A 19,814-nucleotide genomic window follows, 5' to 3' on the forward strand; every position below is an offset into this window, starting at 1 on the left:
AAATTTGAACACAATAAATTGTTCATGGACAAACACAACTATTTTAAACTGGGTTTTTTCTGTTGTATAGCTCTTACTATATTTACTGGGTCTCAGCATTTACAACCACTGTGGGCAACAACCTACATACTGCTAGTTTAGCTTAGTATGAAAACTAAAGGAAAAACTGACAAAAATCTATCCTCCTGCTACTAAAAATGTTTAGTTTTACATCTTGAACACCAAATCATCATAAAATTACATTTAAAAAATGACTAAATATAATTTTATGGATGGTTATGTGTCTTTGTAATCTTCGTTTAGCTTACAACTGATAATTTTAGCTAACCAAATACTAATTCTTCCAATTTATCCAACTTCTTTTCATCCAAAAGAAGACATATATTATTGTTTTAATATTATTATTATTATTGTTATATTTCATTAATATAGCACCAAACCAACAGGTTTGTAGATAAATAACCACAGAAGAACAGTTTGTATGTAAACTAGATGATACCAGTTTTAATTACAGATTACACTCTAAAAAACAAAAACAAACTTAAGACAATTTGTTTCAAAAGGAGAACAAGTCAGCTTTAAATCAGCTTTCTACTTTATCCAGGTGTGTAACATAAGCTTTCGTCCTTTTTTCTTCTTCTTTTGGTATTCAGGGTTTCCTTTACAAGCAAAAATATGTCATTTTGTACACATCTCTCTTAAAAAAAAAAAGAAGAACACTATGTACATCATGGAAACATTACATGTCACTGAATTTCTCACATGGGAGCGAGACAGTGTGTTTCATTCAGCCGGCCCCACATCACCTGAAAAACTTCAAGTAATTTATTATAAAAAATAGAACATTTTTTACTTTTGCCTCTGAAAAAATGTTTTTTACCCTTTTCCAAAAATACACATATAAACAGCATTACAAATTGGCAATGCATAGCCCCTATTTTCAGTCTGAATTTCATGAATGTAAATGAGCGTAAAAGAATGAGAAAGCTGCAAAATAATATTATTAATGCCAAAAAAGAGAGCGAGAGAAAGAAAAAACAAATCTTTTGACTCCGGAAGCAGCATTGACAGTTTAAGGTTGAGGTGTGGCCAGAGGGGTAAAGCGCTGGTGTGCTTGTCTTTAAACGAATGTCAAAGTGTCCACTGTAAACAATGAGGATGAGAGATCGGAAAGGTGAGCCGGAGGTGGACGTGATGTGTTCCTGATGGTAGAAGAAACAGAAATGTTGGCTCTAACTAATGATGATAGGCCGGTATGCAAGGGGAAAAAAAAGACACACAAGCAATGAAAAGGAAAAGGAGCGCTAGCTGAGGACATGGAGGTGAGGAAGATTGGGAGAGAGCTGGAGTTCCCTGCCGATGTTGGCTTTGCTGCCAGAGTTGTGGCTACAGGTGGAGGTGGTTAGTAGTCGCTGGTTTTCGCCCTGTGAAAAGAAAATAAAGAAAAATAAGTTCCTGTTAAACTCAAAAAAACTTTTTTCTGTCGGTCAGTGAAGCTTAAGAGTGATCAAAGGAAGCCGTGCTACGAAAAATCCCGTTAGTATCTTAGGCTTGGCCGAGCTGCCGTGATGAAACCGCAGAAAGCAGGAATCTAAAGATCACTTTGATCACATCAACATCAGACCGACTATCAGAGCAGCAAAAGCAGCTGTTATGCTTAATAAAACTCGTCACACTCACAGGGGGTTTCCTGCATACAAAAATCCCCCCCAAAAGAAAAAGATCACCACAACTGTTTATTTGTTTATGGCCAGCAATACCATAGTAACCTTTTGTAACTTGAGGTCTTTGTCTCAACCAATCATATTTATGTACCCTCCAAAGGCTCGATGAGAGCCAGGAAAACCCCCGAGTGGTTCAGAAGCTTGCAGCTGAAACACGAAAATGTTTCGTTATTTTAAAGCGTCCAAAGACATCCCTGTTTCGTTCTTTGCTTTTAGGACTAGCTTTGCATTGCCTTGCATGTGAAAGACTTTAGATACCAATATGATATTTCAGTGCCCAGTGTTTGTTTTAAAAGGCCAACCTCCAACAGTATCCAGCTGCTGAAGTTGCTCGTGTTTCGACTGCTGGTGTGGTTTGCCCTGTGCTGCTGATGATGCGTACACTTGGCTGTGGTACTGTATGAATCTGTGCTTCTGTGGGGAACGTTACCAACACACTACTGAAGTTCAGGTATACAGAAATGCTACAGTGTAGTACCCAGCCGCACCCAGAGTACAGTAAAGGTAAGGAGTCTGTGTTAATTCAAGTCTATCATGCTCGAGTAAATTCTATTTCAACAAACAATGGCAGTGATTTTTATTGCACTTTCTGGAGGGTGCCAGAAATTCCTCTAGGCAGGAAAAGCCCTGCACACAACTGTAGTATGTAGTCATAGAGTCAAAGTGAGCTACCAAACCAGCTCCTCCAGTTCCAACGTGCAAGGGTAAAGACGTAGTGTAATCACAACCAACAATGGTATGTTACGGATACAGCCAAGCTTTTCCCCACATCGCAGAGAAATGTTCAATATTTTTGTAAAGTAAAGCAAAAGTTGCCCTCTCCATTAGATCTAATGATCAGTGCTAAAATGAAGAACGTAGATGACTGCTGTAGAGCTGGAGTCGGGCCTGAAATTACACTTACATTAACTCTGACTGCTTTAATAACACATCAAACTACATGTGTGTAGTTTCAGCCTCTTCCGTTTTGAGGTCTGGGACTGTTGGTTGGATAGAAGTAAACACTGAAGCGCTTTACGTAACTTACAGGCACTTCAACTATTTCCAGACACACAAGCAAAGAAAAAAGAAAAGAAAACGATCTAAAAATTAGTTGTTAGTTGAGCAACAGGAAGTGTTTTTGATCTTCCAGCCTGTTTAAGTAAGAAAAGCTGCTGATTTAATATTCAAACTTTATAAAGTCCAAAACACAATTGATGCACTTCACAATACACAAATCCACTAGGAAAACAGACACAATAAAGTCCTCAAGATAGAAAAAACATGCAGCAAATCCAGACATATCCACTCATTATTTTAAAAAGTTAAGCCAAAGCAGATGTTCTTTAAACCTGCATTCTTTCTATGTGGGGGGCAACTGTTTAGGGAGGCTTTCTGAATTCAACAAGATTATTTTAATATATTTTACTGTCTGCATTAAGTTAGAAGAAAAAGGATCACAAATCAGGGTACGCCTTAGCAGAGCCACAGGCAGCTGCAATCAGCTGTGTACTCTTTAGACTGTTTTTTAATTATCATCCTGAAAATACATCAATATATCTTTGAACTCTTTGATTTGTGTGTTTGAGATGCACTTCTGGCTGCTTCCTCTCACAAATGTTACAATGACACAGGTGAGGTTCCAGAAGTAAAAATCCCATTCATGTTCTCCAGGAGGATTTTTGATTATGGGCCATAAAACCAAAAAAACAAAACTAGCCTACCCACAATCTTAAATTGAAAAATTTTACAGCAATACAGAAATGAAAAGAATTCAGTTTGATTAGGTTTTGCACTATTGGGACGAGTAATTTCTTCACCATTAATTGTGTACCCAGTAATGCACCTTTTTTCTTTTGTTTTCCTTTAATTTTGTGATCCCAAACAAAGATTTTTATGGTCATGCTTTACCTCATGGGTTGTTTGGCTTTGATCAAGGCCTAAAACTCTCAGTATGAGGATTTTAGGAAAAGTAAATAGAGAAAATGAATGGGGAAATTCACATCTGGAACCAGAGCCTTTTTTAAAAAAAAGCTTTTCTGGTGTTTCACTGCTACTTTGGCAGTGCTGCTTATTTTGTGTGTTAGCCAGCAAATAGCTTAAAATGAGCTTTGTGAAAACAGAAAGCAAACTGCTGTGAGCAGCTAAGACTGCTGATTTTTCAAAAGTTAGCGCTGACTGCATCTTGATGTGGCGTTTGATCCATAGAGGCGCACTTTCAGCTGCTTACAACAACCGAATATTTCAGAAATACATCGACTGACAAAACACCGAGTGGATTTCCGCTGGAGCACAGGTATCAAGATTTTAAAACTGAAGCTGTGGGCGTTTGACCATCAGTAGACTCAGCTGGGTTTTCAGTCAGACCCACTCCTCATTTGTCAGAACGGCAGGATGGAGGGCTTCATCAAAGGTCCAATCACTGATGTATTTTTCTATAACTGCCAAGGGACAATCTATGCTTCTGCCTTCTCTTTCCAGGCCTCCTTCCTTGCATGACTTTTATTTTCAAAGCAGAGGTTGTTGATTAATCTTTCGTACGCCCACTTTCTTGACAGGGTTTACTGCAGAGATAAAACGCTGACGGCAAATTCAAATATATGATGCATAATAATAATTAGCATTTTGCATTGTTCCAACCGAACCTGACATTTCAGAGTTTCGAAAACCAACAACCACAAATGTACTCACACTCGCGCAGCATGCTAGAGTGCAGCCAAAATTAACAACTCCAAAACCACAAGAGCCAAGCAAATCATCAAAGGAAGAACAAAACCCCAAGAGAAAACACAGCAATACACACTTACATACACACACCTGCACACACGCAAACACACAGACCTCCATGTACAAGAGTGGGTGTTCTTTCTTTTGTTTTGTTTTTTAAAGCTGCGGGTAAATTTCGTCCGTTAAACGCGCTCTCCGTGGTTGTCGTTGCTGCCTCAGAGGGGGGTAAAGATACACCGCCCCCCGCCGGACAGCCGAGCTCTTGTCATGTGCAGCAAATGCAGCCCAAACTGTCCAGGAGAACCACAACAACAGTGTAAGATCTTCACAGAAATGGCGCAGTTTTGCCTGTATTACTGGAACAACGCTGACATGTCACACAACAAAGGCTGCCTTCTCAGAAGTGATTCAGTGAGAAGCAGTTTTTTTTTTTCTCTTGAGGTGCACTGTCATCAGAAATAAGGTGTCAACCTGTGCCTTCATGAGAACGTAAGCTGTGTGTCAGCTGGCTAGGCTAGAGGAGTCGATGCATAAGAATTATGAGAAACAAAAACAGAAAATTATAAAAGCTAAAAAAAATGAAGTTTCAAGACCGACTTGGGGTAACTTCTGCTATTAGAGGTTTAAGTCACACACTGGGAAAGCCTGTGTATCCCTTAAAGTAAATTAAAGTGTAGCTGAAAAATGACTTGTATCCTCTTGTATTTGACATCGTAACAGTGGTCAAATAAAAATTCTTCTCCGCTGTCTACAAGAAAATAAAGACCTAAGAGAGTGCAAAATCATTCGATGCCTCAATTTATGCATTTTAACACCTCGCTTACTGCTAAAGCCATTTATTAAATACAACACAGTGGTGTACCTGACTTCCATTGGGGTAATTAACCCCAATGGACTACCTAAATTTGCCCACGTTGATTATTTTTTACACACATATGTAACGCTTGGCAGTCCAAATTTCAGCAGGTACTGACATGGTGCATGAAAAATCATCCCAGAGAACACCAACTTGATGATTTGACTATAAAAAACAAAAAAGAGAGTAAAAAGTGGTTTAAACCAAAACTTTAATCACCTTTTTCTCTTCCTCTCAGAGTCATTTGTCCTGGACTTGCTTTGGGGTGTCTTGGCTGTGCTCGATTTGGAGATGCTGTCTTCCCTGCGTCGTTTTCTGCGTAGAAAGGAGGAACGCAGGTAAACAGTTGTTTAGTAACAACGGTACATTAAATTTTTTTTTACACATGTAGCCTGTAGCCAAGTCCAAATGACACCAAACAGAGACGGTATAGTTTAACATTTTGTCATCAGTTTTTACTCCTGGTTTTATAGATTCTAGTTTTTCTCAGATTTGTTTCCAGAGTGGATTTTCTCATTTCAGTTTGGTTCTCATTAGAATCAGTGTAAGTTTCAGTATTTTCAGTTATTATAATGTGGGAAGTAATTGCCTGGGATAGAATAAAGAAGTCAGACCAGTTTTAAAACACACTTTATAATGACAATCGGCTGTGCTGACAAATGTGACCAAACTGAAAAAGTCTAAAACTAAAGATGTTTCCTCTAAGTTTGCCATTTAAAATTTAAGTACAAAGTGTCATTTCAGTTAATTTCATTGTTTTGTTTGGTTTTTTAATCCCAGTTTAATTTTTTCTTCTATTTTTTATGGGTTTCATCGGATTCACTTTACATCTATCCTCACTCTGACATTCATACTTTGTTAGAAGTTGAACCAGTAATAGGTCAATCAGCTGATTATTGGCTGATAATCTACACACGCTTTTTGTTTATCAGACTCACTGTACTGACTGTGCTGTGCTGCCATCGAGCTCCTGCTCCTTGCAGGGAGACTGTGCAGGCGCTTTGCCGTCCTGTCTGTAGTCCCCTCCGTCCTCCTGCTGGCTGCCATTGTGCCGCTCCGTCGGACACCTGGCCTGTGGCTGAGGTGCAGGGGGAGACTCTGATAGCGGCTCCTGATCTTCCTTGGATAATTCCCGCCACTGATTCTACACGGAAAGATTGACAGCAAACAGGATGGGAACAGCAGTACTTTTTTCCAGTCACAAAACATTCTGTGTGTTTCCACTCTGTAAAATGACATTGTGCAACAAAAGTATATAGAGCAGGTTAGGTTTATGAGGTTAAATACGTAAATACAACGCAGAGCGCCTGGTGCTGCATGTAAAGGACTGTCTCAGATAGCATTTTTCAAGGATAAGGATTCAAAGACAATACAATGTAAAATCTGTCTACCTTTTAGGACTCTCAAAAGAAAACAAAACCTAAATTTTAAGAAGAATTTGGTAGTGTGTATCGCAGTCTTCTAAACCTATTAGCTCTGAATACATTACTGCTGTGTCCTTGTCTGCTCTTGTCTTCATCTCCACAATAATTGCTGAAGACAGAGAGCAAAGACGGAAACAGTTATTTTGTAAGTAAAGACTAAAAGTTGACTTTGTATTCGGTTTGTAGCAGTGTTGGGGTAATGTATTACACATTTATTGTTAGTTAACTACTCCCTCGAGGGAGTAATTAGTTACACTACACGTTACATGGCAATCGCCATGGTGATTCTACTGTAGAAACATCAACAGGGAGTAATGGAGGGTATAGTCTGACTGCTCAACACTTCCTTTGTTACGTGTTGAAGATCAGGCTCTGGGTGCTGGGCTGAGGACTGCATGCACTCAGCTTTAACATCACTCTGAGTCTTGCCTAGCTTAGCATTTGCATGCTGTCTGTGCAGATGTTTGCAAAGAGTCAAAGTTGTATTGTATTAGCATATATTGTATTAGCAGTATAATACAATTGTTTCCATCCTGGACGCAGTTTGCGCTTTACAACTGCACACTCGCCCTTTTGCGCAACAAAAAATTTATGTTTACTACTTCAACAAGTGCGCAGGAAGCAAAAAGCAATAATTTTCTTGGGAACACATTGCACCCAGCAGGATCATAGTGATGCACACCAACCAAATCAGTGTGGCCATAATGTGGCTCCCTTACTGACAAATATAGTTCCCTTGATTTACAACTTGGGGATTTTGTAGATAAATAATATTCCTTCCATATAAAGTAAACAGATACCATGCGTTTGATTTATATTTACTGCTATACTTGTGTTTATCTATGTGTCCTAGAAAAGCTCAGACTCAACACACAGTCTGAGTTTAAATGGAAGAACAGAATACCAATGTTTTAGTTATCATTTTCTTGCATTGTAATTCACACTGGGCTTATTATAATACTTTGTTTGAGCCTTCAGATCTCAAGTTGTCAGCCTGGCTTTCCAATCCCCAAATATTCCACCATCTCTCTTTGACTAATTCACAAAGTAAGCCCCCAGTAAAATATGAAAATATTTCGCAGTCTGCTGATTCTAAATCTTTTTCAGAAAAAAATAACTCCTGCTAAAAAAGTGGGACTACACACAGGCCTCCAAATTTACACACGAACAACGGATTGAGAAAGAAAGTCACCTAATTGTTTTTTATTTTTTTATTCCTGTCTGGAACAGCTACCTGTACAGATGAGTCTCCCATGATAAACTTTGCCCCTTCAAGGACAGCCATGTATGAGAATCGCAGCTGATCAGGAGTCTGAATCAGGCCCATTCGGTATTTCCTCATGTTCAGCAGGATGCTTTTGATGTCTACTGATGAGGGGTCTTTCCTCTTGTCCATCTAGAAGATACAGCAATAATACACATTTCCATTAACCAGAAGGAAATCCCAAATCTCTTTATGTTAACCCATGTTTTCAAAGGGAAATCCAAATCAATTTAATCTCCATTATTTTTTCATCTACAGCATAAACTTGTAAATAACCTGAATGTTTGAGTCTGTATTTTTAAGTTAATCCTGTATTTATTCAAAGCACTGTCTGTTTTGGAAGGCTATAGTGAGTAAACTCTCACATAAAATAAGGACAGTGAATGGTTAACTACAGTACAACATTATCACTCTGGAAGCCTGCCAGATTCTGTCAATGAAACACAAACACAGTGACAGCTTGCCAGCTGGTTTAGAGGAAAAAGGAGCTTTCTGACATTTCCCAACAGGCTTTATTTCCAGGATGTTATATAAACTATCAAAACCTGCCTCTAAAGCTACACCTTACTGTGCTCTTTTAGGAGGAAGGGCAAGCAAAGACAGCCATAATTTCAGTGTAGAAGTTTTAAAAATATTTTTGTACCCTTACACTGCGTTTTCTCAAAATGCAAAACTGTGTTGTATTTGGAGTGTGGGATAAACGTAAATGTACTTCACTTTTATTTTTTCAGCATTTTTTCTCTTATATCTATGTGCTTAAGGTGCTTCAGTCAGACATTCAAACACAATTATTTTCATATTCAAGCGCCAATAGATTCATTACGAAAGTTACTGAGCTCATGCCATTTCTTAACATAAAGTGCACATACAAATGTCAAATAATAACTTGTGTGTTAATCTTTAAAATAAGCACAGGTCAAAGAGGGCAAACCTCGCCCAGGGCAGCGCACCCTCTGGGCAGTATTTACATTTAAGAGAACAGTATTGTATTTTGTGTATATTCATTTTGTTTTTGTTTTCTTTGTCCTTTTTCAACGTAAATAAGAAAATGTGTAGTACATTGAAAATAACAGATTCTGAGGTCAACTCGAAGGAAAGGCATATGTGAAATGTAAAAGTGAGGACACAATTAAACTTCGATCCAAACTATAAAGTGATTTTTAAAATCCCCATGTATCAGTTTCATTTCTTAAATGTTGCCAATACAAACAAAGGCAGCAGAATTTAAGGAGAGTTTTAAACACAAAAGATCTTTTATGGCGGTTTGACCTTATTTCACCTTGAAGAAGAGGACAGAGGTCCAAAGTAACAATATACTTAGAATCCCCATATAGCACTGCCTCTATGTTGTCAATACAAACAATGGCAGTAATAAACACATTTTAAAATATCTCTATATAGCATTATTATCTCTTTGACCTTTAGCTCAATCTGTTGACTGTGAAGGAAAGATCAGAGGTCAAATGTGGCATGATATGATAAATCTTTCTATATACCATACTTTCTATATGTTGACAATACACTGCAAGCTTCTAAGACTTGTAGCTTCTAAGTTATAAAGCTTTTTTAGTAATTTTCGACCATTAAATCAATATGTTGACCCTGAAGACATTGGTGGATGTAAGCCAAATTTTAATGGACCATTAACATGACCCCACTCTACACCCCTACAAAGTTTTATCAAAATTCATTCAAAGCTTTTCAAGCTATTGTGCTTACAGGCAGAATGACACACACGCAAACACTACTACAAAAATAATCTCCTTGGTGGAGGTAGCAAAAATACATGAAACGCATTCAGTCGGAGCTTGCGTAGAACAAAGACCCAGGACTTACCAGGACCAGGCATGTGTCAACTAGTGAAAACGTCCCTGAGCGTCCGATTCCAGCGCTACAGTGCACCACAGCTGGTCCTTGATCTGTGCCCAGTGCTCCAGATTCCCGCACCTTAAAGAGGAAGTTTAGGAAGGAAGCCGGGGACTCGGGGACACCAAAATCGGGCCACGTTGTGTAATGAAAGTGGTAGAGCTCCCTTTTCTCCCCTGTCTGTGAAAGGAGATAAAGCAGGGCTCACTAGCAGTTAAACTCTAAAACTTTGCTCTATGTGTATTTACACTTTCAGTTGTCTTTATCAGTGCTGACTGGGGTAACTGGAGGTTACTTCAGTTTAAGAACTGGACTTGGCAAACAAGTCAGCAACAACACTTTCAGTTTCTTTTTGTTGAATAAACCTGCTCCTGAAAAAACACCAATCCAGCAAAATAAACTTGGCTGTAAATTTCCATTAAGAACGCTCCTTTTGGCGCTCATTTTAAATATGATGAAACAAGTAGCTGGAGGATTACAGAAACTCAAAATTAAATGATTTGATTTTACGCTGTACTTTGTGCATTTGCCATTTATTTAAAACGTATCAGACTGCTCTCTTGCATCGTTTGCACCTCATTTACATTTTCCATCGACATCTTCCCACCTCCACACTGCAAAACCTTTGTTTGCGTGGGAGAAAAGCTTTGTAAAAATCTGATAAAAAAACAAAACATAATAATAATATGTGTCATTAGTGAATAAGGGCAAATCTTTGGTGTGAAACCTCTAAATTTTACTTCTCCTTCGCCACCTTTTGCTGGTAATTCCCCACACTGAGTAATGCTGTGGCCTACTTGAATGTTCTGCAGCTCCAGCCTTCTGGTGGTGTAGTAAGACTTGGTGTCTTCTGACAGCAGTGTGACCAAGAAGCGTGTGTCTCTGAAGGCCATCTCCCTTTCCTCTGCTGTGGGCCAGTACTGGGCACACTTTTCCTATCACATGAGAGGAAACACACACATTAAAAGGAGAAGTAGAAGCGGCTATTCAGGGACGCTGAATAATAACTTTACACACATTGCAGTCAAATATCTTCTTAATTCTACCCGGTGACACTGACGCTAACGTCACATGACACAAAACATGTATAACTCTGCTTAAAAAAAGTATTTGTGTACTTCCTTCCTGTAGACGTTTATGTCAGTTAGTCCCTGCCAAATGTAAAGCCTTGTTCAATTCCAATTCAGCAAGTCTAAGTTTATCACTCAACTTTGCCAATCTACAGAGAAGATCCTTGTGAGTTTAAAAATATCTGTTGATTAGGTGCTCTGTATCTTTCATTTCAAAGAAAACCGGCACAGAGTGAATCTCATGACCCAGCAGGATCCACTTCAGCTGCTTTACGGAGAAACAGAGAGGTCACAGCTGCTTTGCACGACAGACTTTTAGTGTGCGTGTTTAATCTGAACATTGCAGGATCACTGGAGTTAGAGGAGTTGAGAGGTTTGGCTGCATCCCAGATCCACTCAATACATCTGTGTGTGAACACACTGTCAAAACACTGAATTCCAGTAATCCTGCTGACAGGAGGAGGGCGAGAGTACATACAGATTAAGCCTCTAAAATTTATAAACCCACATTTTTTCACGTTTCATGTTGCAGCTCTGCATCCAGACAAAAAACAAACAAACAAAAACACATTTCTCCCACTCAAATGGAGCTTTTCCAAAATGGCTTTTGCAGTGTGTAAATATAAGGATGCCAGGTTATTGTTTCAGTGTGTGCAGAGTAACACGAGCGTGTCGAAAAAGACAACTTAAGCCATCCTTGCGAGGTCTGTCGGCCAGTGTTGTAAGAAAAACAAATTCCTTCAGGTTTCATGCCAGTATAGGCAAAAAAAACACAGTAGAGCTGTTATCAGATAATGTTGTGATTATGAAAAAAAGGGGCTTAATATCACATTGTGACATCTCAGGAATGCTGGTTTGGAAAATAAAAACAAAAGATTGCATTTTCAGCCAGATTTAAAATCGCTACAGAAAAGGACGATACTAAGATGTGTAAGGAACCGACCCTGTTGAGTAAACAGCTGTCTGTGAGGCCTCAGTTGGGGGGTTGAGATTATCCATCGCCATCACCGACTGCCTCTTTTTACCAAATGTTGGCTTTTTGTTGCCAAGGAGGTCACGTGATGCTTAGGTCTGTCCATTTGTTTGTTTCCCTGTTTATTAACAGGATTACTTAAAGCTTAGTGAAGGATTTGAATGAAAATATTTACCAGAGAGTGTGGGCCTGGGCCAGCTTAAAAGTAATTAACAACTGAAGTCAAGTCAAGACTTGGATGTGGGAATTTCTCTACTGTTGTGATGAGACGAGGGAAAACTGAACCCTTTGCAAATACACATCAAACCGAAACACTGTGAGACCTCGCTGTGAAGTTCTTAGGAAAACGTCATTGGATCCATGGATGCAGTCATGATTATTGGATATTTCATCGTGGATGTAAATGTGGTGTGTTACTTGACATCTGACCATTTAAAAAGTTTAATATGAGCACTAAAAAGTGCTTAAATTATTTCACACTACCAGCAAGCAAGTAAGTGTGCGTGTGTGTGTGTGTGGCTGAAGATAAAACAGTCGATCTCTTGACAAGTTTTTCTGTGGTCTATTTGATATTTCTGCAAATTTCTGTGTGTGGGTGCACACAGTCGAATAACAGAAGTCATACCAGAGAGTGTAATCTGTATCTGCTGTACTCTACACTCACCGAGCCTTTCTCTATGACTCTGTTGAGCATGATGACTGCTTTGGTCTTTTGCTCCCAGATCATGAGCCAAAAGTGACCACAGGTGTTCCTGAGGGGGCCCTGTGGACAAAATAAATAAATAAATAAACAGAAAAACAAACAAACGCTTCAATCAGTTACACAGCTGGAAGAGTGGGAGGTCCACAAAACAAATTCATGTGATGTCTATGCTTTGAACAATAACATCAGATCCACTCAATATATTAGCCATGCAACACACAGAGGTTGGTCTCTAATCTTATGGTCAGCATGCCGCAGAGATTTGCCGCATGACAGCAAGAGTTAAAGATCAAAACTGCTAAAGGTTACCATGTGGCTGAGCTGAGTAAATTATTGGTGGGCTGAAAACCATCAAAATGTCAAAGGTCTTTCATGAGTCTCTTAAAAGTCTGCCTTTATGTTCAGAATACATAAGACAGAGGTACAGTAGTCAGTAGTCTCTGCTGCATTCCTGCTAAACAGAAATAAAAAATACAAGTGCTTAAACATCAAGATGACCGGCTCATTTCTTTGATATTAAAAAAACCCTGCTCCTTCACATCAGGACCTCTCCAACATTAGACACATTCAAAACTCTTTGAAAACTCTTTTTTTATTCTTCAGCATTTCAATCATAATGAGTTTCAATTTATGATGCCTTTTTTTCAAACTCTGTTGATAATTTTACAGCACTTTGTTTTAAATGTGCTACAGGAATTAACTTGACCTCACGAGCCATTTCTCTGGAGTTATGCTGAGGAACATTTTACGCGGTCTTCAGTCGTCAGCCACAGAGAAGCCCATCATCACAGCCAAGAAAACATAACATACGGGATTAAAAAGAAAGAAAATTAAAGGATTAAAAGTTTAAAAAAAAAATCATCATCACATTTATTGATGTGGAAAGTAACTGCTGCAATTTTGGTTATAGTTTTAAATGTGTAATGATTGCTTTGTGTAACTACTTTCAGCTGACTCTGATCAGACTAGTGGGATGCTGTAACATTTTAACAAACCACAGATGACTCATCTCCAAAGAAGCAATACAAGAAAACAAAAAGTGTGAAAAAAAATAACCCACTGGATGTTATGGATGACTGACAGAACTCAAGTGTGTAAGACTAGACTAAAAAATGTTGTTAGTCAACATCTCAAAAATATCCTCCGGCCCAACTCTTTACAATCTGTTACTGAAGTGAGAAACACGCGATACAGGGTTGTCGTGTTTAATCGTGAAAACGCTCAGTAGCTTTAAATTAGCGAGGTAGCAGTCAGTGCATGGTGAGCAGAATCATAAATAAAGAGTCTTATCAGCCCGGGCTGTTTAACTGTGGTGATGACCGTTGAAGTCATTTGTCCTTTCATTTCCTGAAGACTTGAAAATATTCAAATCTGTGTAGGAAGAATGCACGTCTGGTTAAGAACCAATGGTAAAGGTTTTGGTTTCATACAACGTTTTGCACCAACTGAAACCCGTCACATGATCACCACAACTCTTGTGGCATGAATTCCTGACTCTTAAAGAGAGAATTTCAGCTGATATTTGTAATAACTGTGTCCTCAAAATGTCAACAACTATTAGTCACGCCAGATAACGTAGCAATAAAAAGAATTTCAAAGGCTAATTATGTGAAAACACCCTTTAATTCTTTTCAAGAAGCAATAAAAGATCAGTGTTCCTTCTGATAAATAAAACTCTGTTAACGTGAGTGTTTCACAGCTTCTAGCCTACCTCTCTTCTCTCGCTTCACAAACTTGTGGTATTTCTTAGGTTTCAAATGACTTTTATCTTAATGTCATTATATAATATGTTGTTGCAGTCATTCTGATTTAATTAGTAAAGGCTAAAAAAAAATCACTGACAGAGTTAGTGATATAAGGAAATATTTTCAACAAAACTGCAATTACAACCGGTGGTAGAGAGATTTAGACATCATTATCCGACAAGCAGCAACCCTGGCAGCCAGCCTGCAAGCTGGATGAGACGTGCTGCTTCCAAAAGCATCTCTGTATTTCAGATTATGTTCTTTGAGTTACTAGCAAACACACAACCACAGAAGATATACTGACCACACCGAGTATAATTAATATATACCATATCTTAGTGTTATATTAATATCTTATACAAACTGCCATGCTAATACAAAGTCCTGAATTTAAATATAAAGGATGAGAGAGGTCATGACAGTGTTGGTAAACATCTATTAGCACAATATTGATACAATAAGCACTACTGGACTTTCATGACGTTGAATTTAAATTGGCCATAACGTCAATGACACAGTAGCTCATCCGTCACAATCCTTTACAACTCACAAAAAAATGTGACCTTGACTTTCAGCACAGTTTAAGTGAAGAGCTATTAGATAATCACCACGCGCATATTTTATTTCACTAAAATATGACAAAAACTCAGAGGAATAGTGGTTCTTGTGAACTGTGTTAGAGACGGCCACAGTTCACAAGAACTTGCTGTGGCATTAGACACGGTCCTTTGGCTGGATGAGCAAAGCAAATTAAACTAAACAATAAAACTAACAACAAAAACATGTCTGAATTAGTAAAAGGAACAGAATTACTAAGAAGTATTTTTAAATCTGTGTAATGGACCTCAGAACCTGTGCAACCAGACATATGATAGCTCAGCTGCCTCAGTAACAACAATGTGGATTTTGATTAACTGTCTACTTCTGACTGCTAATCTCCATATCAGGAACAACTGAGCTAAAATAATAAATGAAGCCGCCACAGGTGTGCCATGTGTGTAAAGGATTTGAATAAGCACATATGGATCATTATGGAACTTCCTATGACCAGCTTTCCTCATATGGGGGGGTTTACTTTTTTAGCTATAATGCACCTTATACTTCACTCTGCTCAATAAAGTTCACCCTTTATATACCATCGGCTCAGCGGCCAGTCCATTTCACAGCCACTCTTTAACTGACTGTAATTCTGTCACTGTTTGTCCTACAGACAAAATTCAAACTGATCCGGAAGATAGAGAAAACCAACTTTATGGCAATATTTGATGTATCATGGCAACACAGTAGTATCTACAAGGTACTGTAGTCTGAATACAGACAGGGAAATCAGCTCTGCCTAGGTTTTACCATGTGTGCTTCACATTACCATAACTCATCAAACATTTTGGGATAGAGAGAAAATTCAAATGCCAGCTCAAAGATCAGAATTATTTTGTAGTTTTACAGCCACAGTAATTGGGGATTAAAAGGTCAAACACTGGTAACTGTATTGTCTTATGGTGTAAAACAAACCAAGTGTCCCCATAAGAAGAAAAAACAACTTTGTTTGGTGATGCTTAGTTTTTATACTGTCAGGTCCAATTAATCCAAAATAACTAGGAGAAATTAAAATTGTATTCTGAACAAGAGCTTTGGTCTCAGGAGGCGCTGGAAGCAAGAAGGACCACTTCAGTTTCTGTTTGTCAAACAGGGTTAGGTTACATTCAGAGGTAAGTCTCATTAATAACCTCTTACAAACAGGTCTATTCACGTCTGCCAAGTCAAGCCAGTAACCTGAATATTACAAAAAAAATCCTAATGTTCCCACTTTAATGCAGACTTTAACTCTTTGCTTCTTCTTTGATGTGAGAATGGGGGTAAAAGTGTGAGTCGATATCTCTAAACAGGTCGCCCTTAGTCAAATTCTCACCTGGAAGTTCGTTTTCTTGTGATAACAGATTGAGTTAGTCAGCTCAGGGATTTGCTGTGCCGTGTTATGTCTATTTCCACATGCAAATAACTCTGTCTAACAGCAAATGAAACATCCAACCTGCTTTATTTATTTTGAGCTCTTTTAGTTTGGGTTTTGTGGATTTTTAGAAATTGGAGGCTGAGGTTAAATAACAAACCGGGTGGTAATTGTACACAGGTTAACATAATAAATAATTATGAGGAGAAGAAGGGCATATGCAGAAACTATTATGCAAACTAGCCACATGTACACAGTTTGATAAGAACTGGGGGGAAAAGCCACATTCATATAAATATTACAGAACTAAAAGTGTATATAGAGAGATATTTTAGGGCCTAAATAATCAGTCAGTGTTAATAAATAATGGACTATATGGACCTAAAAGCAAGATCCTTAACACTCTGGTGTCCAAACTACATGACCGATTTAAGATGACCTAGCATCTTAACCTTATCCTCACCGAGTCTAAGGTTTCAACTTGTGTCAAAAGCGCAGACTTCAAACTAAAAACATGACAGAGCAGTAAAGTATGTTTTAGTTTGAGGCATCTAAGTCCTACTGCACAAAAACAGATTGAAGCCAACAAAATAACCATGATTATGTTGTCTATCTTGTGGACCCATGTTGTGGAAGCTTATTAAACACTTTATGATGCGCTAATGATACTGTTAAACTACGTAAAATAGTACATACAAAAGCAAAACGTGTTCTGAATCACATTCAGCGTTATATTTTGAACATCTCAACAGATATTTGGGATTCAGGTATTTGCTTTAGTTTGATAAAATTCCAAGCACCATTTGTGGGGCAGGATTAGGGTTAGGAGATAGCACATATAATGACTTAGACCTCAGAGGGTTAACCATGGTGTAGAACTCCTTGGACTTGCCTGAGTCAGGATGTAACTCCTCTGGGCTTCCTCATTCACTACCAGACTTGCATTGATGTAGTCATTCTCTGTGTTCTTCAGCTTCACCCGACTGTGATCGACTGCAAGTGGGATAAGGGAAATGTTATTTGGGCATGGGCTGTGAATTGACAGGTAAACAGTCTGGCCTTTATACAAATGTTTACCTACATGGACTGACATCCCGATATCTGTTTCTGTTGCGATTCTCCGGATACTTTGCCACTTTGTAGGAACACTCGTGGGACTGGTTCCTGATTTCCTGGACAGCGGGAGTAAGGTTTAGCGACACAAAAGAAAAAGTAATGAAACAAATCACTACGTGTACCAAATTCAAGCGGTTACATTTTCAGTTCCGCCCCTCTCTGAGCATTTTCACTAGGCATATATTATCACATGAGAGCAATCAGAAAACCAGTTGGTTTACTCGTAAACACACGCGGTAACTTTCGGCAGTCATTACATATGAACTAAGAGCAGGATCTTCCCGGGGGGAGAGCGGATTTAACAGTGTAAACAAGTCCGTAGCTATGTAATGTAGCTAATCGCTTCAACCATATGCACGGGCTTATGACATTGACTAAGCTTTCGGTAACATTAAAAGTAAAGTATGTCAGCGACTTCTAAAAATAACGCAAATCATGAAAATGAGCTACAAAGGAAATTATTTAGGAAAGACGGTTATAACTTTATAGTAAATGCATTCCGGACTGTTAGTTTTACTCCAATAAATGCGCGCTTTAAGTACTCACAATCCGCGTTAGCTTTGCGGTTGCTATGCTAACAGACTTACTGAGTAGAGTTTCTGCCACCGGCCCTCTGAATCTATCTCCTCAAACTTCTGGTCCATCTTCACCGTACCCGTGCCAATCTGTTCCATAGCCGGTTGGGTTGGTTAACTTTTTGACTTTCTACCTCATTACTTTATTTAGGACAGAGAAACCTTTACCCGAACAGTGAACCCTTGCCCTCGCCGCGGAGCTCTCGCTGAGTGTTTGTCCGTTATCTCTCTGCCGCAGTTGTCATCCAAAAGTGAGAAAGGTGCGCATGCGCCACAGAGGTCCCTCCAGCGGTTAACGAATCAAATGCATCAAAGATGTTTAGCGAACAAACAAGATGTCAAACTCCGAGAAAACTTTGTCTGAAGGACTAGTTTACAGTATACATCCACGGAGTTCTATCTAATTTCATATTAAAAATGCACTGGTGCGCATTTTTTTAAGCTTTTTTTTTTTTTAACCATGCTCCCTTTTATAAGTTGTCTGTTGTGTGTACGTGTGTGTGTGTTGGTGTGTGTGTGTTTTACATTAGTATTTTGTAAATTATCAGAATATCTCTATGCCACTAAAGCTTCATTCAGTATCTATTGCTCTGATGGCAAATAATCCGTTTTATTACCTCTATCAAATAAATTAAAAGCCTGGCAGGCAAATAAAGATTGCTTGGGGGGCCGGGAGGGGGGGGGGGGGGTATTTATTAAAGTATTTAAAACTAAAACATTTTAACAATGATTCAAAAAGCAAATGTATCTTTGACATAGATACATTGTTATTACATTATGTAATTGGAAAATAACAGTGTTCACACTTTTAGAAAGCAATACATTTTTAAAGTTTCAGCATAAAGTCATTTTCATTTAAGCAAATATGTCGGCTGAACTGCTAATTAAAGAAAATATCTAATAATACAATTACATGGCAGCAACTTAGTGCATTTAGACTATAACTGGTCATAGTGTAATGGGGTGGGGATATTGTTTTGCACACTATGGACCCTTTACTACTAACTAAGTACTGCTTAAAGACCACAGCCTATCTGAATATTTTTGCTAATGATCCCTGTATGAGCACAGGGTACCCATCATTTGATTGCTGCTTCCAACATGATAGCATACCATGTCACAAAGCTCAAACTGGTTTGTTGAACATCACAGTGAGTTCACTGTACTCAAATGGCCTCCACAGTCACCAGATCCCAATCCAATAGAGCACCTTTGGGAAGTGTTGGAATGGGAGAATTAATAATATAATATTTTGTCAATATGGATCAAACACTCTGAGGAATGTTTTCAGCACCTTGTTGGATTTAGGCCAAAGAAAATGAAGGTAACTTTGAAGGCAAAAGGAGTACTAATGAATGGCGTTTTAGCAATGAGTTATTACAGCAGAGTTATTTTTCTTCATATATTACACCAATGACAGAAAACAAAAACAACACAACAATTACAAGTTTCTGTTAAATAAAACAAAACTCCCAGGAGGACAAAGTACACTTGGGTAACCTGATTCTTGTTAGTCAAAGTAAGCAAAGGGGTCAAATGAAGCATTTCTAATGTTACAGAGGTTCACATTTCCCTTTTCACCTGTAGCAGGTTTGTCAAAGCTAATGGTTCAACTGGCTTTTTGTTTATTTGTTTCTGAGGGAATGAAGGATCAGATAGAGGACCACAGAATTTCAATTTATATAGTTACTGTGATGTACACCGTCTGCACACCGTCACAAACTTTAGTGAACTTTTTAAAGTTGGGCAGTCATGGTCATGTTAAGACATGTTACTTATCAACAACTAACAAATATCAGCTTGCTTTGAGAAGAAGAAAGTTGTTCTTAAGACAACATTTTTAA

At 38.4% G+C, this 19,814-nt stretch overlaps 1 protein-coding gene across 3 annotated transcripts; it reads right to left on the reverse strand.

Moving 5' to 3' along the window:
- Window positions 1-476: 476 nt before the first annotated feature.
- On the reverse strand, window positions 477-18,230 carry ptpn2b (protein tyrosine phosphatase non-receptor type 2b). 3 transcript variants are annotated; one of them, XM_026156257.1, is made up of 11 exons: window positions 18,139-18,230; window positions 17,983-18,060; window positions 17,361-17,451; window positions 17,172-17,272; window positions 12,548-12,646; window positions 10,638-10,775; window positions 9,811-10,020; window positions 7,945-8,106; window positions 6,225-6,430; window positions 5,506-5,601; window positions 477-1,424 (listed from the first exon to the last, which is right to left on the reverse strand). In XM_026156257.1, exons 2-11 carry the CDS (start codon window positions 18,037-18,039, stop codon window positions 1,403-1,405), a joined length of 1,182 nt encoding a protein of 393 aa, XP_026012042.1. In that variant the 5' UTR covers window positions 18,040-18,060; window positions 18,139-18,230; the 3' UTR covers window positions 477-1,402. The 3 variants fall into 3 exon arrangements, with proteins under 3 accessions (XP_026012042.1, XP_026012041.1, XP_026012040.1); XM_026156256.1 differs by having other exon boundaries at window positions 6,234-6,430; window positions 17,983-18,206; XM_026156255.1 differs by having other exon boundaries at window positions 17,983-18,206.
- Window positions 18,231-19,814: the final 1,584 nt, after the last annotated feature.

The sequence above is a fragment of the Astatotilapia calliptera genome, chromosome 22 (genome assembly GCF_900246225.1).
Source record: "Astatotilapia calliptera chromosome 22, fAstCal1.2, whole genome shotgun sequence".
NCBI lineage: Eukaryota > Metazoa > Chordata > Actinopteri > Cichliformes > Cichlidae > Astatotilapia > Astatotilapia calliptera.